The sequence below is a fragment of the Hypomesus transpacificus genome, unplaced genomic scaffold (genome assembly GCF_021917145.1).
Source record: "Hypomesus transpacificus isolate Combined female unplaced genomic scaffold, fHypTra1 scaffold_297, whole genome shotgun sequence".
NCBI classification, from domain to species: Eukaryota; Metazoa; Chordata; class Actinopteri; order Osmeriformes; family Osmeridae; genus Hypomesus; species Hypomesus transpacificus.
The window spans coordinates 18,625-44,889 of record NW_025813824.1 but is presented as its reverse complement, the minus strand read 5'-3'; the positions used below and the strand labels follow the sequence as shown (position 1 = coordinate 44,889).

The following is a 26,265-nucleotide window of genomic DNA, read 5'->3' as shown; positions in this document are numbered from 1 at the left end:
TTGTGCAGCCCCAAACTCAATGTGAGACATTGGATGAATTATATTCGTTTTTATTATTATTATTCATTATTATTATTGTCAAATTGTGAGATTTGCCAGATTAAAAAAACGATAGAAAGATTGTCTGTGAATATCCCTTGTGATGTGTGTTGTATTCTGAGCTGTCGTGCTTCTGTTTGCGTGGCATGTTGGATGTGGGTACACGGTAATGTGGATGCGACCACTGAAGCAACCAGTCTGGAACACCAAATGAGACGCTTCATTACCAATAGCTTTCATCCTACTGACCCTACTTTCGGAACTTTTAGAACTTTCTGCGTTGAAAATGGTGTACAAATACACATGCACAGACACACACACACACAATGGGTGCCAGTAAATGTGTCATTTATCCTCAGTTATGTCTGAGGTTACGCCCCAGCCCCCCCTTCCAGTCTTCCAGCCCCCGAACCTCCCAGTCCCCCAGCCCTCCAGCCATCCTCCCAGTCTTCCAGTCCTCCAGCCCTCATTCCTCCAATCCCCTGGTCCTCCAGGAGCCAGGCATCTAGCCCTCCAAACTTCAAGCCCCACAGCCCCCCAGCCCTCCAGTCCCCCAGTCCTCCAGCCCTCCAGCCCTCCAGTCCCCCAGCCCCCCAGTCCTCCAGCCCCCCAGCCCCCCAGCCCTCCAGTCCCCCAGCCCTCCAGCCCCCCAGCCCCCCAGTCCCCCAGTCCTCCAGTCCCCCAGTCCTCCAGTCCCCCAGTCCCCCAGTCCTCCAGCCCCCCAGTCTCCCAGCCCCACCCAGGCCTCCAGGCCTCCACACCACAGATCAAAGCGTGGAAGGTGGTCACTCAACGCCATCTGGTCTGATATCCATCTGGTCTGATATCCATCTGGTCTGATATCCATCTGGTCTGATATCCATCTGTTCTGATATCCATCTGTGCTGTACGGCACGTAGCCCTCTGATCCCTCAACATCCCTCACCTCCTGACGAACGAGATCCCTAAACAAAGAGCACATGTTCCCTCCTCCTCCCCTCCCCCTCCCCGCCTCCTCTCTTGATATCAGGGTCAATCGGTGAAGAGTGGTGAAAGCGTGTTTGTTTTCCCTTTCGAGACCCACGAAAGACCCCGAGAAAAAAAACGCTTCGTACCAGATGTTGCCGCGTCGTTGTTGTGATACGCGCCAGTCGCTCACCTGAAAGAACGTGCGTTTCTGGAGCGTCTCTGGTTGGAAGATGTAAGTCCTAGAACGACTGCTCCGGGCCTGGACTGAATGTTCCTGCTGTGATGGAGAGCAGAGAGACCCTTTAATCAGATTACGCACATCTGTAAGCATTACAGCAAGGCTGTGGTGACAAAGGAGGTTAGACATTCAACATGAGCTTGGATGGCAATTTCACATGCATTCTGTGTCGATGGGGCCATCTTAGACATTAAGTGTTCAACTAGATGTTGCACTTGACCAAGCGGTTCATTAGGTTTTTCGTGCACATTCCCTCTCTTTTGGTAACTAGATCTTTTTTTGATGATTCCCTTTCTTTGCCCCTCTCTCTGTCTCTCTCGCTCCCTCTGACTCCATCTCCCTCTCTCTCCCTCCCTCTGACTCCATCTCCCTCTCTCCATCTCCCTCTCTCCCTCTCTTTCTCTCTGTCTCTCTCTCCCTCCCTCTGACTCCATCTCCCTCTCTCTCTCCATTTCTCTCTGTCCCGTTCCCTGTCTCTTTATGTTTCCCCCCCTCTTCCCCCTCCCTCCCTTTCTCCAGCCGTCTCACATTTTCGTGCGGTTTCTGTCCCCCTCTCTCCCCCTCGCGCCCCCACCTCCCCCCTTTGCCCCTCCTCTCTTGCTCTGTGTCTGTTAACCAGTCCCAGGTCCTTCCTGATAAGGGTGACGATGTCGGAGCAGCTGCGAGACAGGGCTGCTGCTGGTGACAGGTCACATTCAGCCCTGGGGGCACCTGGTGGTGCTCCAGCCCTCCAGCCCCACTCGCTCCCCTGGCTCCCAGGCCCCAAACTCCAGCCCCCCAGCCCATCAGGTCCCCCCTAGCTCCTCCAGCTCCAGACTCAGGGCTCCAGCACCCCCCCCGACACCTTTTTCTAATCCAGATCTGAACCCCCGGGCTCCTTATTTGTAGTTACAGGTTTGAAGGTCAGAGATCAGCGGGGGGCCTCTCCACAGTATCTGCACAGGCCCAGACAGGAGAGGGGAGAGTGGCCACGGGGCTTATTGAGACACAGCCACGCCTGACCTGACCTGGTCACCTGACAATGTTTACAATGTAACAATACATTGGTTTCTCCAGGTGTGTGTGTGTCAATGCGAGGCGGCGGGGGTGGGGGTCTGCGCACTCTGTTCCGCCCAACTCTACTCTATTTACGTGGTTCTCTTATCTCCTGGGTGTATTGAGGAAAGTGTTAGCTACAGCACGCTCAGACTCTCGACCCTTGGACTCCCCTGTATTTCTTCACCCACCGGTTTCTCCCTGCGAGTCTGCTGGGATTCCTCACGCTCGGATTAATTTCCCATTTCGCCGAAAATAGAATGTACTGGAAAGTCTGCGTATAGCTCTCTTGTGTGTTGTGGCCACAACGTAGCCCAGGGGATGAGCCGCGATGACGCTCTGCTTTGTCAACACGATTCAACACGATTTGAGTTTCAAATGTTTCCGGTGTTAGTGGGGGTGAGATGTGAGAACCGCCTTTGTTTGAGGGTCATCGCCTCACTCCAGCCGCTGATGTGAAAGCCTGGAACCTTCTGTGGACGTGAGACTGAGTTGTAAGTTGTAAGCTATATGAGTATAGCTCAGTGGTACAGCGTGGGGATGAGTATAGCTCAGTGGTACAGCGTGGGGATGAGTATAGCTCGGTACAGCGTGGGGATGAGTATAGCTCAGTGGTACAGCGTGGGGATGAGTATAGCTCGGTACAGCGTGGGGATGAGTATAGCTCAGTGTTCTACTTCATGGTTCTGTTACACAGGGACCACGGCGCTATGATTGTCCCTTAGCTCCACCCACTCTCCTGTAGTGATGGGCAGTCATGTTCCAGAATGTTCTTGACAGAACTTGTAATACGGTGTCATATTAGCATTCTAATCTCGATTAGGCGTTGATGGATCACACACCTTTGAAACAATAATTCTGATGACCGGGTGCATTAAATCTCGTTGGTGAGTGTGTGTGTGATTAGCCTTCCTTGCCTGTGGGGTTGTACTGTACAGAGCCATATCCTGTATTGTCTATCCGGTGTAACCATGGCAACATTCCCTCGGGGATCAAATGAGATCAGTCCTAATCTTTGATTGGAAAACCTTCGAGAACTTTGATCAAACTCAGACGCGGGCGGTGATGTGGCGCGCTTGTACGTGCACACACCAGCATGCTTGGGTGTTGAGCTCAAGGCTCTGTCGAGCTGGCCCAGTCTGGCTCACACCGGTTTGATTGTTCATGTGGGTCTGGATCCATTACGAGGAAATCCACCCTAGTCTGTAAGATGTTTGCAGAGTGCAATAAAGATTCCGTCGTCCTGTCGCTCTACAGGCATTCAGAGGTTAAGGACACGTGCTGATTTGTTGTTCGGTTTCTTGCTCTGCTTTTCTCTGCAGCTACCACACACACACACACACACACACACACACACACACACACACACGTACACATTCACACACATACAGGTGTTTCAGTAATTGCAAATCCTGTGTTTTGCTTTGAGCTGAAACATGAACTCTGACTGATGTCATCCGATGACGATGTGCCTAAAGTAGCCACACACGCATCATGCTTTCCTCTCAAGAACTCCTGGCGTCCGACCTCAGTTAAAGTGCTTACATGTGTTGGCTGGGAAAGCTAAGGTTTATGTCTGCCCTGTCCATCTAGAGCCAAGATTGGAGAGTAGAGGCAGGCTCTGGGCAGGAAATGAAAGGAAAAACTGGCCAAGGGCCATGGAGGTAGAGATGCCATCTCCCCTGGAGCTGTTGCCGAACAGATTATGTACCTCTAGAACCTTCTCTGAAACCTCCCTCGTGGGAGGAGCCGTGTTTAGGACATCCCACTGGGACCAAGACAGAGGCAGGGAAGGCAGGGAAGTGGGGAAGGCAGGGAAGTAAGGGAGGTGGAGAGGCAGGGAAGGCAGGGAAGTGGGGAAGGCAGGGAAGTAAGGGAGGTGGAGAGGCAGGGAAGGCAGGGAAGTGGGGAAGGCAGGGAAGTAAGGGAGGTGGAGAGGCAGGGTAGGCAGGGAAGTGGGGAAGGCAGGGAAGTAAGGGAGGTGGAGAGGCAGGGAAGGCAGGGAAGTGGGGAAGGCAGGGAAGTAAGGGAGGTGGAGAGGCAGGGAAGGCAGGGAAGTGGGGAAGGCAGGGAAGGCCGGGAGGTGGAGAGGCAGGGTAGGCAGGGTAAGCAGGCTCAGTCTGCTGGAGAGACTGAAACACAGGTACTTACATTTTGATATTTAACATTATTATTACTTCTGCCAAACCATCTGAAGCCGTCTAAAAGCGAAACATCGTCCTTTTAGAATCATTAGATGTTGAACGAAAGGCAAAGAAAGCCTGTGCTCCGTCAACAAATGACATGAAATCAAAATGAACACAATGCTGCTCAAATGGAATTTTCTATTGTGAGGATTTGTGTATCCAATGAAATTATTGAGACAAATCTGTTTAGAGGAGGATTGAGTGAACAACAGCATTGATCCTTCGGGGGTAAACAGCATTTGTTTGGTGCCTAACTCCTTACTTTTCTCCTTGTGTGAAAAAACACACACACACGTACACGCAAACACACAGCCAGTCTGCCAGGCAGCACTGTGATTGGCCAGTCCTCAGTCAGTGGCTTATATATTTCGAGCTAAGGGAGGAGACTAGCAGCTTGTTGACTAAGAGGCCGAGGTTCTAGAGACTGCTCGGATCACGCTGTGGATATCTCCACGTCCGTCTGACCACACGACCAGGGCCTGAGACATCAACATGTGTAGGGGATTAGCAACACTTCCTGCAACATGTCTGAAAAGGTAAGACTCTTATTGTGGCTCTTATTGAGGTTTTGTATTTGGGTTCTGAGGTTGTGTATTTGTCAGACACTGTTGACAAATATTGAAAAATGATTCAGTGTCTTAGATGCTTAGTTGCTGTGCTAGGAAGTTAAAGTACAAAAAAATATATATAATAATGTTCTCTACTGTATAGTTTGTTTAGTGTATTGTATAATGTGACTAAATATACACACAGAAAAATGTACAGTTAAACCAACAATTTATTGTAAAATAAAAACAATACAAAAAATGATAATAATATAGATACATGCTTATACATAATATACTGTATATAACAGTTGAACAGTTATTCAAGTTCAATACTTGACTTCAGTGTTGTTGGTAAACGAACATGTTACGTGATCCAGCTTTCTAACCGTGTCGATTTCCTCTCCAGTGCCAGAGACATAAAACACAAGATCGGCTTTCTGCTGCAGAAACCAGATCTGCTACCAGACTCCAAGAATGTCAAGGACAGGAGCATACAGGCAGACAGGTTAGCGCGGAACATGTACACACGCGCTCACGCGCAAACGCACACCCACATTCACTCACCGTTACAGTAGCGCGCGGCACGTAGTACACTAGACAAGGTGACATACTATGTCGGAAGGAGATGGAAATGTTTTCAAATGCATATTGAATTGCATATTGCATCCTAACCTCACCATAGACCATTGCATAGAACAAAGTACGCAGCCATCCATAAGTCATGTATCGTCAATGATTAATCATCATCTAATCATTCATAATTTTTGCAGCTGATTACCTTGTGGCCATTGTGACAAGAAACGAATGTGTTGCGTTCGCACTATTTCCCACCAGAGATTAGCTTGCCTCAAAGGAATTAGCAGTGACACTATTCACGTGGAATTGTATTATAAATGAGCGCTCTCCTGCTAAAAGCTAATTGGACAAGAAATGGAGATTCATGTCGTTGAACGCTGAAACTACTCATGAATAAACTACATGAATGAGCTAAATGAAGAAGCTTCAAGAATAAACTGAGTTGGGTATTGCGTTATGTTTGGTTACTCATTATCTTAGCTGTTAAGTATTAAAAGCACGTAGTAATAATACATCACATATTTACGTGGTGTTAACTAACAGGTAAGATATGAGTTCAACCGTCCACGGCACGTTGCGCAACATTGAAATGGAATTCAATAAGCAATCAAACACGTCTTACGTAATACCACGGACAGGCTGTGATAGTGAACAAAAACACCTTTCTATGAGGTCTGACAGCTAAATGAAAAGACCTCTTGTGTTTCAGAGTCCCTGATGGGCCCTCCAAAGTCCAGAAGTGGAAGGAGTCCTTCAACAACGTGATGAACAGTGAAGGTGAGATGATGTGATGTACACCGTACTACTGTAAACGTCTTCAGATCGCCCTGATCCCTTCTGGAGAGACTGTCGGATGACGTGGGTGGGGGTGGAGTGTGACTTGGCCGGTGGTTTGTTCAGGACTTGGCTGGAACACACACGTTTAGACTTGCGTTCTCATGCTCTGAACGTTTTCTACGTGTCTCAAGGCAGAGCTGGGTGGCCACTGAGGGACTGGTGTACTAGACTGTGTGTGTGTGTGTGTGTGTGGGACTGAGTGCCTCTGTGTGTGTTAGTGTGTGCATGTGGGTGTGTGATTATTGAGTGACTGTCTCTCTCTCTCTCTGTCTGTGTGTGTGTGTTGGTGTGTGATTATTGAGTGAGTGTCTCTCTCTCTGTCTGTGTGTGTGTGTGTGTGTGTGTGGAGGGCCCCCAGAGTGTCAGTCTGCAGGGACTAAGGAGTCGGAGCAGTGGCCTCTTGAGAACCTCCAGAGCCTTGACCTCCTCATTCCACAGCTTCCACCGCGACCCCCAGGGAGTGGTGGGACACATGCACATCCCACACAGGGAACATCAGCTTGGATCGATGCCTCGAGATCCCTCTGCGAGTTGACTGACCCCTTCTCTCTGTCTCTCTCTCTCTTTCGCTGTCTCTTTCTTTTCCACGTTCTCTCTTTGTTTCTCTTTCTCTCTCGCTCTCTGCCTCTCGCTGTCTTCTCTCTCTGTCTTGCAGATGGTCGCACGGTGTTCGCTGACTTCCTGAAGTCAGAGTTCAGTCAGGAAAACATGGAGTTCTGGAACGCCTGCGAGGACTACAAAAAGACCCCTTTAAACAAGATGGTCGCCAAAGCCAAACAGATCTACGAGGAGTTTGTAGAGGCAGACTCTCCCAATGAGGTAACCGGCAAGTTGACAGGTGCTCGTCTAGATGTCCTGCAGCGTATGCGTTGCCATGGTGACAGACACAACCTCAGAGCCGTGTTTCTACCGTTTTTCCAGACGTGGTTAGGCGGCTGTGTGATTTCACTCAAAAGCACTTTTACTGTGATCCACACCAGTGCTCCCAGATATACTGAGATCATTTATGAATCTGTTCTTTGTCTAACTGCGTCTTGACACAATACAAGTCGGACAAATGTAATCCCTCTTAAGTACTTTTGGCTTTGAAAGTTCCCAACACAGGAAACGTTGTGTTGATGGAGTATCCAATACATGACTGAAATTCTATTTTGAAATCTTCTCCTGATCATCAAAAAACTAATAAACTTAAAATTAATTGAATAATAATAATATAGGTCTGACAAATGTAAACCCTCTAAAGTGCTTTTGGCTTTGGATCTTCCCAACACAGGAAACGTTGTGTTGATGGAGTATCCAATGCAATGCCCAAAATTCTATTTTGAAAATCTTCCCCTGATCATCCAAAAACGAATAAACCAAGAATGAATTGAATCATAATCATCCATTTGATTTGAAGACCTCCCTTCCTCCTCCTCTCTCAAGGTAAACCTGGACTCAGCCACCAGAGAAGAAACCAAACAGAACCTTCAGTCCGCCGGGCCTTCCTGTTTCCACGAGGCCCAGATGAAGATCTTCACCCTGATGGAGAAGGACTCCTACAGGCGCTTTCTGTGCTCCAAACGGATCCAGGATCTCAGTGCCTCCGCCGGCCCCCCGGCCCCCCAGGAGGCCTCCAGGGGGGTGGGGTGCGTCCCAGGGAGCAGAAAGGCTCTCATGTCCGGAGCTTAGATTCACTTCAGAGTCCCAAACGCCTCGTACTAAGTTGTCTGGGAAACTGTGAGAACACATGATTTGGTGTTGTAATTTGAAGAGGCTGCTGGAAGTAGAGGTGCAGGTAGAAGGGGGGAAGAATGAGTCGTGATTTTTCTTGTGTTTGGGACTGATTGGATGATTGGGCCTCAGCTATGAATGTTAAGAATGTTTCATCTCTGGCTACTTTTCTGACTTCTCAAGGTCAGATTTTAGTCAAGTCTTTCTAACAGAACCTTAAGAAATACTTTTGAACTTTGTCCTTCTGCCAAGCATCCGTAAGGGGTCCAAAAGTGTTGTAGAACTTGTCATATTTTGAGTTTTCAAGTAAAACCATAACCAACGATGAATTTTGTTCATTTGACAAAAGTTAAACTTACATTTTGAGTCTGTGTCTTGTGAGTTTTACAGCTTCAAGCTCACTTGACCTTTGTTGACCTTGCGGTCGAGTCACGAATAGGTGTTGTTTTGAGGCGCAACAAGTTACCTCGGAAACCAACACCCATATGCTGACACATCCATGCAAACACACACAAACATCACCAGTAATCATTCAGACTGGTTTGTGAAGAAAGTGTTTGCAATCACATGACTGTTACAATTTTTGTTTCTGGATATATCTGTATTCCGGGGGGAAATTCCAATGTGTCCAATTGGCGTGAAAGTTGAATCTGCTCACGATAGCTTCCCCCACATAATTACATTGGAAATGCTGCAACCTGACTTCATTGACTTCATGTTTGTAACTCTTTATATTAACCCGTGAACTTTACATGATATTATTGTTGTTGTTTCCAGTATATGTTGAGGCAGTAATTAACGTCATGTAGCATTGTAATTGTTGGTAGGCAACCAGGACCAATACATGTGCTTTGTTACTATGGTTTGTGACATGTGATGCTTTATAATGTACCAGAAAGTCATGGTGCTTCAGATCTCATATGGAAATGTTATATTTATTGTAAAAACGTCATGGCTATATTAATGTGCTCGGTAATATTTATAATCCTATCCAAATAAAAAGATGTGCCACATAAAGTGATTATTATGTGTTTGACATTTCAGACAAAATGATCTGATTGAATGAATGTTGGATTGAATTGGATGCTAGTGTTGGCCTACGAACAAACTCTTATCTTAGACAAACAGTTTAGTGAGAGCTCTAAGTGGAATATGAAAGCCTGAATCCGTCTCTATCTGCGAAACATTTGCACACAGTTTGCTTGACAAACAGGCAGGCGCAATTGAATTACCAGCAACAATGGGTTCGACCATGAACATGACTCCTCCCTCAGTGTCAGTGAGGTGCACCTGGATGGGATTCTTATCGTGTTGCAACTGCGTCCTCTCCATCAGTGCGATCTCCTTCCTCTGCTCCTTTCTCTGCCAGACACCGTGACGACCACAAACCCTCCAAATGCTTTTCTGAAGTCGAGGCATTGTCCAAGGACAACCCAGTGAAACGGAGAAGACGTGTGCGCTCGATTGCTCAATCAATGAGCAAAGAAACGCAATTTGCATTCTCGTCCTCAAAGGGAGACATCGATACGTACCTGCGTAGCCTCAATTATGCTTCGGTATCGTTCCCCGAGAGCCTTCCGGTAGCATCCCGAGCTTGAGGGAGAGACTACGGGTGTAAAAACAAAAACAAACAAATGTACACACGCACGCGCACAAATCCAAGTAATCTCTTGAAATTTGTTGCATGAACTTACTCTTGAAAGTAAGTTCATGTAACAGCTCAGTTGTCTGTTCCCACACAGACCACGTCACCTTGACAGATTCTAGGTCAGGGAGACCTCCGTTTCACAGGGGCAGAGAAGGGGGTTACGTAAGAGCGGATGATTGGGACTAGAAACGAGGTTTAATCTGAAAAAAAGAGACCTGGTTTTGTTGATCTGAAATGACCAAGACAAGCCACCAGGCCTTGTAGGCCTCCTTTGGGTGGAGGACAAATGAGAAACAACGGATCTTGGCCAGGTCGCAGTTGTAAATGAGAACTTGTTCTCAACTAGCCTACCTGGCTAAATAAAGGTGAAATAAATAAAAACAACCGAGTTTGTTCGGAAAGTAGGCGAGAGACTGGAGCTCGATTCAGCAACTTTAGCATATGTACGTGTAAGCAGAACATTGGCTGGATTGTGTTCTATCGTTCAGTCGTAACACCACAATGCTGAAGGAAGGAGGAAAGGTGATGTCTCATCATAATGGATGACCTGCTCCGTCCATCCATCCCCAATTGATGCTGGACATTATGGTGTATTTCCCTACAATAATTACGCAGGAGACCGTCCGCCATTTGCTTCAAACACGGCCTTTACTCAAATCAATCACGATACAGGTATCCCAGCATGCATCTAGTTAAGCTAAGAAAACTACGGCACAACAGAGTATCCAAAAGTGCAAACTCGGGATCTAAATACATCACAGACATCGAAGGCTTTCCGGTTGGAAGATAAATGTCGATTTGACAGTCCAGGGAAGATGAACAGTGCGTTTTCTGTTGGCCATTATGGAAGGGTGGGGATTGTGTGCCAGGATAATGAGGGTTTAACTACACAGGATGTCTGCAGGCGCTGGAGGAGTTAATGGTCTCTGTGTCATTAATAACCTGTTTATCACTCCCTCTCCACTCCTCTCCTCCTCTCTGCTGCTGTTTTCTGAGTGCAGGACGTCAGCAGACAGGCAGGCAGGCAGGCAGGCAGGCAGGGAGGGTGTCAGACAGGAGCCAGGGAATGAGGCAGGGGGCAGGCAAGAGGCAGGAGGCAGGGCCCAGTGAGGCAAGCAGAAGGCAGACCTGCTCATTGGAGGTTAACAATGGGTTCAGTTTTTGTGACGTAATCACACCAAGCCTCAGGCTCCCTGTGTTCCTGTGTAGTGCAGACACTCCCATTGAACACATCTCTCCCCCCCCTGCCCCCTGCCCCCTCTAAAATAGCACATCTTTGCTCCCCTTCTCTATCTCTGCTCTCATGTCTAGCCCCCCCCCCCCCCACACACACACACACACCCCTCCACCCCCCCCATTCCCTCTATCTTTGTTCTCATGTCCTTCTGACTCAAATGTGGCTAGTCTCTGACCCCCCCCCCCCCTTCCCACAATCTATCTTTCTCTGTGTTATTGCATTACGTCTTCCAATTGCGTTATGAGTGGCTCTCGGGAAGACCACAGCTGCAAACGGCAATCAAGATAAAGACCTATGAGTTGTGTATATATACATGCATACTTACAATATGTTCAAATACAGAAGCAGTCTGTCATCTTTCATATGTGAGCGTGTGCATTTGTAGGTGTGGGCGTGTGTGTGTGCAAACACTTGTGTCTGCGTGCAAATTTGTATGTGCACACTTGTGTGTGGGTGTGTGTGTGTGTGTGTGTGTGTGTGTGTGTGTGTGTGCGTGCGCGTATGTGCGCACCCACGTTGTGGTCCTCGTGAGAGAAAACCATAGAGCATTCCAAACTAAAATGGCACCAAGTGAGTCATTTTTCCCCTGTGCAAGCGAGTACCCAGGAACTCTGTTTTGTTTAAGGGTATGTGAAACAAAATATAACAATATGGTTTAATGATGGCAATCCATCAGCAAGAGCTAAATATGTAGCCTGCCTTCTCCACAGGACACCCATCACTCAGTCGGCCATGTTTATTAGGCCTCAAATGAGCTGAGGAGGTTTGAACTCCCCCGTCTGCTCGTAAACTCCATGTGACCATATTAAGTAGTTTTATCTTACCATCTTCATTCGGTTTGTGGTTTGGTCTCTTCGCTCAAGCATTGTTTGCGCAAAGTAGACAGCTGTGGACGCGTTCGTATAGACGCGGCGGCCAAACCTTCTTGTCCGCTGCTTTCTGAGGGTGCTGGCTGGCAACGCTTCACGAAGACGAGCCCCCGATGAAGTGTTGGATCCACGTCTAAAGTGATAGAACTACGACTCCCATCTGTGTGCCGACAGTTTAGGTTGGACTTACGGAACCTTTCAGAGATGTTATAAAAAGCTCTGGTACTTCTTGTTCTCCGTCTTTGAGCCATTTACGCATTCTAACATTTCATATCTGCTCAAAACACGCACACACAGGACACATGGCAACGCACACTGTTAGGATCCCGGCTGCCCGGGGAGTGACAGGTGAACCCAAATGCAACACTCAAATGCTGATGTGATATAGACCAGGTTTATTGTAGCCACACAGAGAGTAATGAGGGTGAGGTCTGTGGATTCCAGACAGGAGGGAGTGAGGATGGTGGTGTCTGTAGCACACAGGGAGGGAGGCAAGTTAGCAATCTTCAAGGCAAAGGCAGAGGCAGAGGCAGAGGCAGAGGCAGAGGCAGAGGCCCAACTACAGTCAAAGTAGCAACGTTGAACTGGCAACGAGTCTGTGGGAAGCCAGGGTAGATGAACTGTGCAGGTAATGATGGATGGGTAACAGGTGTGTCTGGTTGGGAGGTGAACTGGAAGATGTGGACTGGAGTATTGGGGTACGTGACCTGGAACAGATCACGTAGCTGACTGGACAGACACACACAAAACCAGGACTGGACATAACAGAACATAACACATACCACACACACATACAGTCCAATGTGTGTATGTGTGTGTGTGTTTCTGTTTCGGCCTGTGCTGTACCAAGGATGTGACTGAGTGCGGGGGGAACTAATGGCTCTGCAATTGAGCTACGCTCACTGCGATGATTGCTGGCGAATAGGCTACACTTATTCGATGAGGATCCGTGTTCCAGTCATAAGGACTTAATTGACATAAGTGATATTGTTTAGGCGTTAGAGCAGCGCTGTTGAACAAGTCAGAGCAGAGACAACTTGGACAACAACAGCCACAGTCTGTGATGTGGCGTTAATGACTGGTTCAGCATCGAGACCCCTTCACTACGCTTCTGGAAACTCGGGTGAGAGAGGGTCAAGATGCGTAGGCCTGCAAGCGAGGCTGTGTGACAGTGTTTGTGTTGGCTGCAAATCCTAGCTCGCATCTGTTTCTTTTCAACTGTCCATCCCCCCCCCCCCCCCCCCCCCCCCTCTCTGCGCCAAAGTTTTATTTTGCTTTCCTCCACACCCACACACATATCCACGTTTTGTTACTCAAAACAATCATTTTAATTTCCAATTCATTTTATTTTCAAAGGCAGTATTGTCGTAGAAATGCGCACTGGTGTTTTTCAAGTTCATAAATCTCTTGAAGTTGGAACAATTGCCTCCGTTCATCTTATCTGTTTTGTTGACACATAATCAAGACGATGTCAAATCTACTGGTTGTAGATTTCCACCCACCACAGTATGGAAACCCCTCCTATTGTATGAGAGGCACTCACCGTACGGAAACATGCACTAAGTAGAAAGCTTGAGGAGACTTGAGGATGTCGCTCTGGTTCACAAAGCTGTTGTTTGTCATTATTCAATCTCACGTTTTTAGTGTTTATAAAGGGGGCCAAGGTTAATTATAATAATATACTAGACTGTATCATTATAAATAGATGATTATTTAATCTTTGAACATCATGATTATGTTGTCTGTATTTGTTGGAGATGTTTTGTATGTGGTAGGTGTAGACCTCTTTATCGCCTAAATAGTAGGACTATTCAAGACATGTTGAAGGTGTGCAGGATAAATGAACAATATAAGATAAGAAAAACAGCGTTGACAATTGGAAGTCAGGTGTTCTATTTTTTATGACAGTGAAAAGACTATGCTGGACCAACGATGCTCTCTCAGGGAATATGCACCCCATTGTGGCGTTCATTAATAACTTAATAACACAAACAAAACGGTTGATATTTACATGTACAAAATAAATACATCTTCAGAACTTTAATGTATTGATGCATTTTATGTGATCGACTACAGGTAAGATACATGCAGAGACTATATATGTCCAGTGACCAGCCGGCACTAAAGAAATCCTCATTGATTATGTTCTTTGTTTCAGTTTTGAAAACCCATCTGATATGGAAGGCAATGCTATAGCTCTAGACTGGCCAATCTATGCCACTGCAAAACCTCGTGCATGCCACATTGAAACCAAATCATAGCAATAATCTTAAAACTCAAAATATGACGTTTTGTTTTTGAATAACCATGACATAAATCAACAGCACACCTGAAGTGTTACATGCAACAATAAGGATTTTTTAAGTACCATGTCTGAAGTAATAATGTTTTCGTATTATGCTTACAACAGCTGCGTGTCAGTATAAAGCATGCCAGAGTAGATAGATTCACACATAATAATCAACTGCTGTGTGGAGACGTTTTAGTGAAACACTGCTGCACACCAAAACTCCTGACATTTATAATGGAGGCTTGTGATCAATTACTGGGTCACAATAAGGAATGCAAACAAAGGCAGTATTGTGGTATATAAGTGATGATAAATGAAGTCCATAAACATCTTTACTTGGGGTTGGGACCATGGCATTTTATCAACTGAGTAGTTATGTGGACAATCAAAGACACATTTGGAATTATTTAGTTTGTTTATCACTTTACAGGCACTATCAAGCCCAATTTGGGAAGTAAAAGAGTGTTTCTGACTTAAGACTGCTTGGACAAATGTTTAAACTTTCTGGACACAATAACTCTCAGAAGGTAATAAAAAAAAAAATCCCAGAATAAATTCAGAGTGCACTTGTAGAGATTCCATCCTGCTTGATGTCCCATCTTAGCAACTTACAATGCAGTGGTAGCCTAGAGAAGCTGACCACTTAGCCAACTAGCCTTCCTCATTCCCAGGCATGGTCATAAAGAATGCCAGACGCGATACACACCGTCTCCTACAGTAACCTCACTCCGGCACAGTCCTAATCGAAAAAATACTTTTCATGTTTTTATTTAGCAGACCCTATTTTCTAAAGCAACGTACAGGGGAGATTTGAACCTGCAACCTTGATCAACAGTCATATGCTCGACCACTGAATTGTACCCACCCCCTAATTATCACTATTGAGGTTGTTTATTGCCCAATATTTAATGTAGGATCTGGTGGTTTATGGGAACAGCTCAATGGATCAAAGCCTGGCTCTTCTAATTGTTTACCGCATGTCTGTGTGAATCTTTATGTTTCCTGGAAAGCACTCTGCTAATCTAACAGACCATTTGATGGCCACTGGACATGGAAGGTCACATATCACTTGACCGCTTAGTTCTTGGGAAAAGCCATGGAGCTTTTGGTTTCTTTTGTGTTTAGACTGGCGCCGTGAAATTGAGGCCAGTATAAACAAACTTGAAAGTTCGTCAGGAAGAGGTGAACTTTTGGTTTGTTTGTCTATAAAAAAATGTGATGTTCGGAGACTTCCATTTATGTTACAGTTTAATTCATAGTTTTGCATTTGGACTTCTTAGGGGGTAATGATGTCACATTGTAGCGTTATCTACTGATATAAAAAATTGTAAGGGGTGTTCTTTTCAGCTGCAGGCAGTCGGGTCAATATCTTCTATTCATGTTTAAGTTTTGAATTTGGTTTAGAATCTTGTACAGAATTAGCCTGTTGCTTAAACAATCACTCTAGAGTCTGTCTCATTGCACTGTAGCTTATTTGGTCAAATTTATTTCAAATTTAAAGCGATGTCGGTTTTACTGGTATTAAATTTGGCTGCTGTGGCCTTATTCAAAAGGGTGCAGCTTCAAAACACTCAGATGATAAACATAACAGAGCAGACCTGGTTCGTTTATTTGAAAAATAAAGAACCGGATCTGTTTTATAAAGCCACATTTCCATATCTGCAGTGTTGCACATGGTGCCCGATCCTGAATAAGGGCCAGCTCTCTTCCTCCTCTTCATCCTCTTCCTCCTCTTCCTCCTCTTCCTCCTTAGTTCTCCAGCAGCTCCTGGTACAGCTCGGATCTCAGGAAACGCCCAAAGGAATCCTTCTCCATGAGGGCGAAGATCCTCTTCTGGGCCAGGTCAAAGGTTGCGGAGGACAGGTCAACCAGGTTTCTCAGGGTCACGTCCTTGGTGAAATGGTCGATGTTAACCTGGGCAGGAAGACCGGAGGATGAGGATTTAGATGAAGACAATGGAGTGGCGATGACATGTGAGAAAAGAAGCAGTAGAGATGAGCTTAAAGGTTTTAAAAGCTGTGTCTTAACCGAGACCTCTACTTTTCTGAAAAGAGAGAGAGAGAGACACTCCTCTCCATCCATGAGCTCATGATAACATCTACACTAACCGTTCCACTGAATGAGAAAGAGAAGATTCACACGAAACTGAGTCGACATAGAATGTTCCGTACACCGACAGTGCTCTCTGCGCCCCGCGCGTCCTGTCGATCTCAAGGACAAGACGAGCAGGGAACGAGGTTTGTCCCTGTAAGGAGGGGGGATTTCACAGCCCTGGGCTCTGGAATCAAGGCCATCTCCTCACCCATTAGACTGTCCTGTTCTGTCCCTAGGAAGAGAACGTTCCTAATCTAGAGGCCCACGTCATGCGGACGGGCCGCGGGGCTGCGTGCACTGGATGCAGACACTCGATACACAGGAAGCGCGCTGACCTCACGTGGCCCCTCGGTCTGGATGAAGTCCTCGTAGATCTTCTTGGCCTTGTCGGCCATCTTGGGGGGGGACTTGGTCTTCTTGAAGTCCTCGCAGGCCGCCCAGAACTCAACGTTCTCCTCGCTGAACTCGGACCTGAGGAAGCTCCTGAAGGTAGCCAGACCATCTGTTACAGATCAGGCGGAGAGGGAGAGATTAGAGGGGGGGGGGGAAGAAAAGTGTGAGAAAGGAAGGGGGGAAAGAAAGAGCGAGGGATGTAAGGGGAGAGAGTGGGGAGGTAGATCATTCGGAGGTTATTTAATAATGAGTTCTAGGAGCAGTCTAGAAATCGTGATACGTACGGTGTGTCGAGGGTCCTCTTTCTCTCCCTCTTTTTCCCTACTCTCCCTCTTTCCATCGCGTTCTCTCTCTTATTTCTCTCTCTCTCTTTCTCCAGCAGCATTTATCTGGAGCAAAGAGGGCATCCAACTTCCTATTCAATGGTCTATGTCAGGGTCTTTTGCCCTAGCACTCTGAAAGTCTACATTTAAAGTGCCTTTGCAGTGGCCCTGTATTTATGAAGCTTCCTGTGAGGCCAGGCCTGTCATTGCTATGGTAATTACGTTCTATTGTGTAGGCTTTTATCGACTTTTATACGTATGGGTGCTTTGTCTCGACATGGAAAATTGAGACCATCGATTCAAGGCAGATGAAAATAACAAACCTTGACAGTGCATAGAAGAATTTTGCTCTGAACACAAACATCTCTCATTTCCATAAAGCTAGTAGTCCAAGTTACATTGTGGGAGAAAAGCGCAGAAGGGAAATGAATTGACAGAACTGCATACATCATAGAAAGAACGAGTTGGAAGCAACATTGTATTGAAGATTTTTGAAGGTCTGCTTTCACTTGGTGAAACATTTGCATTGGTAGTGGTCCAATTGTTGGGGAATCCATAATGAGAGAACATGTCCTTTAAAATCCATCAGGAAACTACTGTTAGAATTTGTATTGAATGGAATTTGAGTGTAAAACAAATAATCAGAGCGTAGCATTTTCCAGCTCAAGGGTACTTAGTTGTTTTAGTTGAAATCGTTGGATCACTCTCTGGAGAACTCACCATGACAGAAGTAACCTCAATGGTCACACACACACGTACACACCCACCCACCCACTCCCACCCACCCACACACACACACACACACACACACACACACACACACACACACACACACACACACACACACACACACACACACAAGGCCGGTTCGACATCTCCCAGACTCCACCGCGCGGCACCCTGCGTAGTCCATTATTTGATGATAATATACATCTCGTCAGGCATTATAATTCATATCATTCACTTCTTGCTGTGGTGTTTTTGCTTTGGACTACCTTGTAGGAAAAACAACACTAACATGGAAACGGTCACTCTAGGAACCGTCTGGAGATGTGAAACAGACCTTCAGGGCCTCATACTTTCCAGGATTTTGGCTATTTTTAGTCCCAGGTGTCACACTTGAATAATAATGACCTATCCGCGTGGTGTAGTATGCTGTTGGGAAACATTAGCAGCTTTGGGAAGGGGATTGAAAGCGTTCATTATTCTTTATCATGTCTCACTTACATTCACTAAGATCCTATGATGGGATAATAAAATATAATTTAAAAAGCAGAGATTTTTTGGACACATGACAAAGGCTGAAAACATTCTGGTTCACGGACGTTGCCATGGCAGCCTCATGTTCCCGGTTGGGTAGACAGCTAGTTATTTTGCCCGGTTACTTACAGCCGTTGTTCAGCACACGGTCCAGAGATTCACGCCACTGAGAAGCCTCCTCCGGGGTGGGCCTGGAGGCGAAACAAACACACCCCAGTCAGGGGACGTGAACACTTTCCAGTGGATGGAGTAGTAACATTTGTACAGGGGGCATTTATTTTTTATTGTCAATCTTTTCCTTTAGAGTCTGTACTCTGTACACTGAATGCAGCCCAATAGCTGTCAATCTGCTGAGCCGTGGTCCTCTCATGGTCCGGCAAAGAGCTGTTGATGAAGTGAGGGAGCTGGGGAGGGGAGGGAGAGGAGAGGAGAGGAGAGGAGAGGAGAGGAGAGGAGAGGAGAGGAGAGGAGAGGAGAGGAGAGGGGAGGGAGGGAGGGAGGGAGGGAGGGAGGGGGGGAGGGAGGGCGGGAGGGAGAGGGAGAGGTGTCGGTGCCATGCCGTGGCTGGGATGAAGTCGTTCTCAATCCCTTCCTCCCGCTCGCGTTATCCCCTGTATGGGTTGTGCTCACGCACTATAATAAGTGGCCAAATTCCACTCAAATGTACCCTGCATGCGCACTCTGTGGCTCTCCACGCTCTCCTGCTTCCCAATTCCTCGCTTCTTCTCCCTCTTGTGTCCTTTTCTGTTCAATTTGAGCCCCACAGCTTCACCTCGCAGGTACACCCCCCAGCTTATGTTGTGTCCCCCCCCCCCCCGAAGTTATTTCCACAAGGGTGAAACGTGTGACTGAAAAATGTCTGCGATCGTATTACAAAACCATTGGCAGCATTCCACGATTTAAGCTCGGGAATTTCAAAAAGCGTGTGAATGTGTGCGCCGTGTGAGTGTGTGCGTGTGGGACTGAATGTTGCTCAGAAAAGAGTCAGGAGTTTCAACTCTGGGAGGTTACCACGCACTTCTGAAGCTTTTCCGGCTTTTTCTCCGGCTTCTCCGGGTAGGGGATGATGAGGTCAATGGCATTCTCTGGTTTCTGGAGCAGAGTGCCCAATTTGGTCTTGATCTCTTTAGCCCTGAAAGATAAAAACACACGATGAAACAAGAGGAGTCTTTGTCTTTAATCACCGTCTAAAGCCCCCATTACAGCGAAATGAAATTACAGCGCATGATTTGTGTCCCTGTTTGTGAAGAAAACCATATAGATTCATTTCACAAACTAAATTTGGCGAGGACTTGGCTAAAACATTTATCTCACCACAAAAAAAAAACACATGACAGAAAATGGATTATTTACATAAATTAAGAAGACAACAAACAGATGTATTCAATATCATTTTAGAGATTCCACATCAGCTGAACCCTGTACATGTACTGGAAAGAAACATAAAAAAACTAATATATATGAATGATCCACAATTGTTAAAGTGACGTGGTTATTACTGATCCAGTTCAAAACAGATCAATAATTCAGTGGACCTGCACTGCCTCCTTTCACATCAACAAAGATCACTTTGCTTTATTTGAGTTTCATCACTGATACTAGACAAACAGAAACAGATCCTGTTTTTCTTCAGAACAAAAGTTTTTCATGAGGCTACTTTTTGACAACCAGGAGTTTAAGAACGTAATGGTCAATTGGTGGTTCTATTGTTTTCAAAATTCAATCATCGACAAGATATTATTGTGTTATACTCTATGCTTGTCTCATGTAAAGTCATTGTAAATATTATACATAATTTAGTCCTTCCATGAATGAACGTAGGGATAATATGGATATTTATATATTTAAAGTAACATGAAATGATTTTTCTTCTAAATCTGAACTTTATGATATGACTATAAACATCTTATTTTACAACCACATCTCTGTGCAGTCTGTTCTGCAACAGATGAATCTGCTCTAGAAAGATAATTTGTCGCACTTAATTGCTTGTTTTGGTTTATATTAAAGACTCCTGAAAGTTGGGTGATAACTGGTCCAAGGAGGAATGGAACAAAATCCACAAAAGGTTCCTGAAGTCAGACTTATTGGAAATCGATCCTTTTAGCCGTTCACAGAGGTTACATCATGACCAGCTGTTTACCCCACAGTTCATCCACCAAACTTGTGTTTTATGACACACAAAACGAAAATGCTATATTTTGTTTGTTTTACAGACAGAAAGTACTACTTTAAGATCACATAATCAGTAGCTACCATTCAGCAAACAGAACATCAGTTATAATAAACCATTTAACATACAAATGGAACAGCACTTTTGCTGTTCCTGAAAAGACTTTGTCTAATAAATAAATGAGGCATGTCAAAACAGCCTCAGGCAGAGTAAGAGAACCAAAGAAAACTCTGGCATATCTCACCTTTCCAGGCATGTCTGGGGCAAGGCTGCTAATCCTCTACACATTTTCCCAAAGGCTCAGTCTTCGTTTTTGTCAAACGTCCGTTCAGTCCAGGGAACAACCACAAGTGTCAGAGTACCTCTTCTTTTTGAGTTTGTCGTCCAGCACTCGGGTTTGTTATATACAGACACCCTAATGGCTGTGGGCCAAGAGCTGAGCCAATCCGAGGAGGATCTGCAGAGCATATGCAGAGGTGGGCCTGGGGTTGGCTGGTTGCGAGTGACCAGGCTCTGAGCAGATGGGAACCTGCAGGTCCAGACTCCCACCCTCCTCACCTTCACCATGGAGACCAGAGGGGTTAAAGGTCTAAGCCAGAAAGGGTCAAGCACAACCAACCAGGCAGACATTTACAAAGAATGACCCAGGTATGTACTGAAAGCTGGGATTTTATGGGCAGAATATAGATAACCTTGACTACTTTTGGCAGAACCAAGTGGACTTGGAGTCCTGGTAAAATGGATGGCAAACCTTCCCTCTTGGCGTGTTATTTGTGTGTTGCCACAATAAACAACCGCACATTAAAATAGCACAAAAAAAGCCTTGGAAGTTTGCCTTCTCTTACCGACTGTAGTTTCTCTCTGGAGATTTTATGATACACCTGCACAAAGATAAAAGAAAAATGCATGTGAACTAACGAACCATTAAGCCTGCAGTCTGTGGAGAGGCATCAGACTTGATAGATTCCTATCATTAAATCATGGCAAAACATTTGAAATCATATCAAAACACCGGGTGTTTTTTTGTTTGGGAATTGCAAGGCCATCACGCAATACTGCAATCTCACGTTGAATCAGACGTGATTGTACATCTCTCTCTGTCTGTCTAAGAGGACAAAAACGAGGCCAAGCCAGGTCCACAATCAGCCATGCTCAGATGGGATCCAAGAGTCGGACTGCAGAACACCGAATGTAAACCCAACTTCAAAACCTTCCGTGAAGAATGTCCATTTAATCAATACCCACACAGCAAAGGAGATGGAAGAAAAAAGGAAAAAAAGAAAAAAACGGAAAACCACAATCACAAGTAAACATACAAATCTGCAATTACAAACCCTGGCAATCAGTCAACAAACACGCATAATTACGTGCAATCCCAGTTTCCACAGAAGATTTATTTTTTTGGAACAGATAACAAAGAGCACTTTAATGGAACAGATCTTATTTGTGAGTGGAGTCGGAAGGTCCAGAACCGGACTCAAAAAGTTGTGATGTCTGGGGAGACAGGAAGTGATGTGATTCACCCACCACTCTCCACGCCGACCATCTCTCAGACTGAACATAACAGGACCCCACTGGTCATGTGGATCCTGGACAATTGGGGACTGGACCACACCAGCTACATCAACATGGCTCTGGGCTGGCATTGTCCAACTGAAATACCAAACCTCCTTGATAACAATGTTTGTCCTCCTCTGATATTAACAAAGGCTATTGAAAGTCAATGGGGACTTATTGTCTCTGTGTGGCTCTGTGTATGGAAGAGTTGTTTGCTGTTCCTTCCCATTGGGTATTGCCCAAAGTGAGGTACAGTACAGACGGGAATTCGAACCCGCGACCTCTTGATCTGCATTCTAACCGCTAAGCCATCCCCCAGCGGACGTACGACAAGGCCAGAGGTGGTACAGAAAAGGAGAGAGCGAGCGAAACGCTCGGTCGCAGAAATGGCGCCAGTCGCGGCTAATCTGATGGGGAGCAATATGTTTTCATTCTGTTCACATCCCTTTATTGTTGCAGTGCCGCTGTCGTGGACCAGCTGTGTGGAGTCTTATCTCCAGGCCGGGCAAGGCTAGGGCCCCGCGTTAAGAGGCGGCCTATCAATAGCAGTGATGTTTGTGTGCTCAGGGCTGCTTCGTCCGTGGTAGCCGGTCACACTCAAACACAGACACACAAAGGCCCCTCGGATTTGTATAACCGAATTTACTGGAAGGCCAAGTGTGCGTGAGTGAACGCGCGTGTGTGCTTCGGGCCCCCGGGGGGAACTTGTTTCGCTGTTCAAATAAACAAGGGGCACATGGCAGACGGGGCATAGCACACACACACACACACACATATGGTGCTCCATGGAGTCATGTTCTACCCTCCTCTGAGGATCAGCATCTCATCTGACTGAGGGGTTGAGTTTATCGGGAGCAGAGCCTGATGGTATAAAGAGTGTTTGTTCACGCTGCTTATTACTTGGCATTATATTAGTATGTTGGTCATAATTCACAACATGAGATTAATATTACCCTTGGTAATACTGACGTGAAAAGAACAAAGTACTTGTATATCTATTTATTTGTCTATGTATCTATGTAGTCTGTCCGTCCATTCATTCAGTCTGTTATTATCTAATCCACCAAGTATAACAAATTGAAAGAACTCCTTGTAAATGTTGATCTCTAAGACGCTGCCGCACTTTAAAACATCTCCATCAACAAATGAGCGAACACCTTTGTGGGCACATGAGCTGTGTTATAGTGAGTCATTCTTCAGTGATGAGGAGAGACTGCCCTCCCTCCCTCGCCAGCCCCCACATACCCCAGCAAAGAACCTGTCTCCAAATAAGGAACTCTCCAATCATTTAAATCGACATTTGATATGAACTATCCTGTTGTTATTTGGCCATTTAAGTGCATTAAGATGTGGCAACTGTCGTAATCGCTCTCCTCCAGGACAAAAAACGAGCACAGGCTCTCCACGGTTGATATGTGTGCCAAACAGGAAGGCTGGCGTAGCCTAATCTCCTCCTCGCATCTCCAGAAGTCTCTGGAGACTGTGCTAAGCTCACTCATGAGTCATGACCCAGCTCCCCCTGGCAGAAAGGTCGAGAGCGTGAAGCTGGATGAAGCCGAGTGGGCTGGTCTCAGACCAGATGGGCCCTTCACCAGGTCGTGTCCACTGGAGAACCGGCATATGCAGTTGAACTGGACTGGGATCTGTGCTTAACTCGAGCGAAACCCAATGTGCTGAGGAAAGAAATGCTGAGAGGGAAAGCATGAATTAATCCGTTCAACAGCCAGGGCTGTCCAGGTGTTTCCTTCTGCAACTTCCACAAGCACAGTGTGTGTGTGTGTGTGTGTTTGCAGAGGCGTGCAGAAACGCTGGGTGTTGAACAAAGCCGGTTGACTCCACAAATGTTTCGTCAAAGTGGAGGACACTCCATCAAGCTATTGGTTCAGTCTGGCTGGCTGTCAACATTAGATTAGATTCAACTTTATTGTCATTACACAAGTACAGGTACAAGGCAACGAAATGCAGTTTAGGTCTAACCGGAAGTGCAATAGCGGCAAGTGCAGGATATATTGTGTAGTGCAATAAAGTGTGGACAGAAGCCATCCAAAAAAAGTGTAAAAGTGGAAAGTGATTGGATATTACAGTTAGAAGTACGGTGCAAAATGCAAACTTTGACCCCTGACCAAGGATGCCAAGTGAAAGGATGATAGGTCGAAGGCTACTAAGTGTAAGGATGCTCGGTTGAAGGATCCTATTTGTAAGGATGCAAGGTTGAAGGATCCTATTTGTAAGGATGCTAGGTTGAAGGATCCTATTTGTAAGGATGCTCGGTTGAAGGATCCTATTTGTAAGGATGCTCGGTTGAAATATGTAATGTGTAAGGATGCTAGGTTGCGTGGAGGACACAACTCCATGTTCTCTCTGAGCTGAAGCCCAGACCCAGGCCTGTCTGAGAAGGTAAGGTGTCCTCTTTCTCAGAGAGTCGTCGCCAACCAGAAGAAAGGATATTAAACAGCTTTTCCCACAACACTGATAATTGCTTATCCAGAACAGTTTATTTTCAGAGGGGGCTTTTCCGGGGAGCTTGCTACTTAGAAGCTATAGAAAAAAGCTGCAATTATTTGCTTTTGAATTACAATGCCTTTCCTCCATCAAGAAACTCTGGATTTAGCTGAACAAAAAATAAATAAGTATGCATAATCATTCCTCTGTTGGAGAAATAAATTGTTCTTCATTGAGACAAAAACAAAAATCCATCATGTTCTTGAAAAAAGCACAAGTAACAATAATTTAGGCTATCGTACAGATTCCATTAAAAGGAGTCAAATCATCATGTATGATGGTTGTGTAACTAAACATCATAACCAGATTTCTTATCCCAGTGTATGTGCGAGAAAGTTGAAAGTGTTTGTCTTGAAATGATGTGACAAGGAGCCGCCAAACCAAACACTGCCCCTAAGCTAGTATGGAAAATACACGACATTGGAGCTGACCAAGTCATCCTGGAGATGCAGGGCAAACGGAAGCCAGAACGCTTCTTATGCAACGAGTCCATGCTGGGAAAATGTAAACGGGCCACGTAGTCATGGAGAGCGACGAGAGAAATCCATGTTTTGACTGGAGGATAGGAGAAAGACAGCACACCGAGAGACGTTTCATGGACATCTGACAGCCGATAGCGATTGCCAAAGTATAAACAAAAGATGCCCACATTGGCCGACATCGAATTTCAACCTCGGTTCCCTTTCAGCTGTTAGGCCGTCAAGTGTTGCAGCTTCTAATAAATACATTTCTTCAGACCTTCCAGGGTTGCTATTTGGAGCTTGTTACACTCATCTTTCTGTCCGAGCGTAATAAACATTTTGAAGAGCACTTATCTCAACTTCGCCATATTTTCCGCCGTTCCAAAAGTACATAGAGACGGGAAAAGCTTCGTTATGTGTCAGACGCAGAGGGTCACTGATTAGGCACACTCCATTTATAAGATTTATTTGTTCTCCTTGTAATCTACCGCTCCTGATTGAAGCTGGGCACTGAGCTCAGAACTCAGGAACGCCATGCTTAGAGGGCTCAGAATCGATTGCCGTCGATTTGACACCGTGGTGTTCGTGGACGACGTGTCATCCTGGCTCAAATGACAGTCGTTGACGTCACTAACGCAGAGCTTTTGATGTAAACTTGACAAAGAAAAGCAGGTTCAATTATTGGTGCACGGCCCTAGGTGGGACCCGCAGGTCATTGTCTGCGACACTGATCGCATCGCACAGAGCACCGCGATCGACCGCGACGGGATTGGACAGCGATAACACACTTGGTATGTGACGTCAATGCCCCCCACAGGAAGGTGTCATGCATGACAGACACGGGGTGGCTTTCAGTGAGGGCAGGAAGAGAGACGCAGCAGAAATGCGACGTGTTGTCCTCCTTCTATCTCTCCTCTGAGGCTTCTGGTCCTCGTGGACGCCGAGGTCAGGGGATAGCATAGTTTTCCCATCACTCCGGGACGACGAGCAACAAGACGTTTCCCACGCTTGGAGTGTAACATGCTCGCCGCTTCTCTCTCTTCGACACTCTCTCTCTCTCTCTCTCTCTCTCTCTCTCTCTCTCTCTCTCTCTCTCTCTCTCTCTCTCTTTCTCTATCTCTCTCTCTCTTTCGCCCCCCCTCCCTCTCACACACCCTCTCTGTCTCTCTCTCCCTCTTTCGCCCCCCTCCCCCCCTCTCCCCCCCCCCCCCCTCTTTCTCTTTGTCGGCCTGTCTCACCTTCTCTTCTTCCCCGCAGAGATGGTCTGTCATAAACCTTCCCAGCAGTAATTGCAATAACATAACATCACCCTGCCAAAATATTATGGGAAGTATTTCA

At 46.1% G+C, this 26,265-nt stretch overlaps 2 protein-coding genes across 3 annotated transcripts; one reads left to right on the top strand and one right to left on the bottom strand.

Moving 5' to 3' along the window:
• The first annotated feature begins 4,626 nt into the window (after positions 1-4,626).
• On the top strand, positions 4,627-9,133 carry LOC124463545 (regulator of G-protein signaling 5-like). 2 transcript variants are annotated; one of them, XM_047015289.1, is made up of 6 exons: positions 4,627-4,982; positions 5,401-5,499; positions 6,280-6,347; positions 6,757-6,870; positions 7,063-7,226; positions 7,833-9,133. In XM_047015289.1, exons 1-6 carry the CDS (start codon positions 4,939-4,941, stop codon positions 8,076-8,078), a joined length of 735 nt encoding a protein of 244 aa, XP_046871245.1. In that variant the 5' UTR covers positions 4,627-4,938; the 3' UTR covers positions 8,079-9,133. The 2 variants fall into 2 exon arrangements, with proteins under 2 accessions (XP_046871245.1, XP_046871246.1); XM_047015290.1 differs by lacking the exon at positions 6,757-6,870 and having other exon boundaries at positions 4,661-4,982.
• A 4,741-nt stretch (positions 9,134-13,874) lies between these two features.
• rgs5a (regulator of G protein signaling 5a) lies at positions 13,875-20,797 on the bottom strand. The gene is made up of 5 exons (XM_047015285.1): positions 20,652-20,797; positions 19,253-19,366; positions 18,364-18,425; positions 16,594-16,760; positions 13,875-16,078 (listed from the first exon to the last, which is right to left on the bottom strand). Exons 1-5 carry the CDS (start codon positions 20,693-20,695, stop codon positions 15,914-15,916), a joined length of 552 nt encoding a protein of 183 aa, XP_046871241.1. The 5' UTR covers positions 20,696-20,797; the 3' UTR covers positions 13,875-15,913.
• Positions 20,798-26,265: the final 5,468 nt, after the last annotated feature.

What these genes read in the sequence shown, in the direction of transcription:
- LOC124463545 (XM_047015289.1), top strand. Translation starts at nt 4,939, where the DNA reads ATGTGTAGGGGATTAGCAACACTTCCTGCAACATGTCTGAAAAG. An exon ending in CCTGCAACATGTCTGAAAAG is followed by an intron (nt 4,983 to 5,400) that starts GTAAGACTCTTA and finishes TTTCCTCTCCAG; the next exon opens with TGCCAGAGACATAAAACACA. An exon ending in AGGAGCATACAGGCAGACAG is followed by an intron (nt 5,500 to 6,279) that starts GTTAGCGCGGAA and finishes CTTGTGTTTCAG; the next exon opens with AGTCCCTGATGGGCCCTCCA.
- rgs5a (XM_047015285.1), bottom strand. Translation starts at nt 20,695, where the DNA reads ATGTGTAGAGGATTAGCAGCCTTGCCCCAGACATGCCTGGAAAG. An exon ending in CCCCAGACATGCCTGGAAAG is followed by an intron (nt 19,367 to 20,651) that starts GTGAGATATGCC and finishes TTTATCTTTCAG; the next exon opens with GGCTAAAGAGATCAAGACCA. An exon ending in CCGTGTGCTGAACAACGGCT is followed by an intron (nt 16,761 to 18,363) that starts GTAAGTAACCGG and finishes GATCTGTAACAG; the next exon opens with ATGGTCTGGCTACCTTCAGG.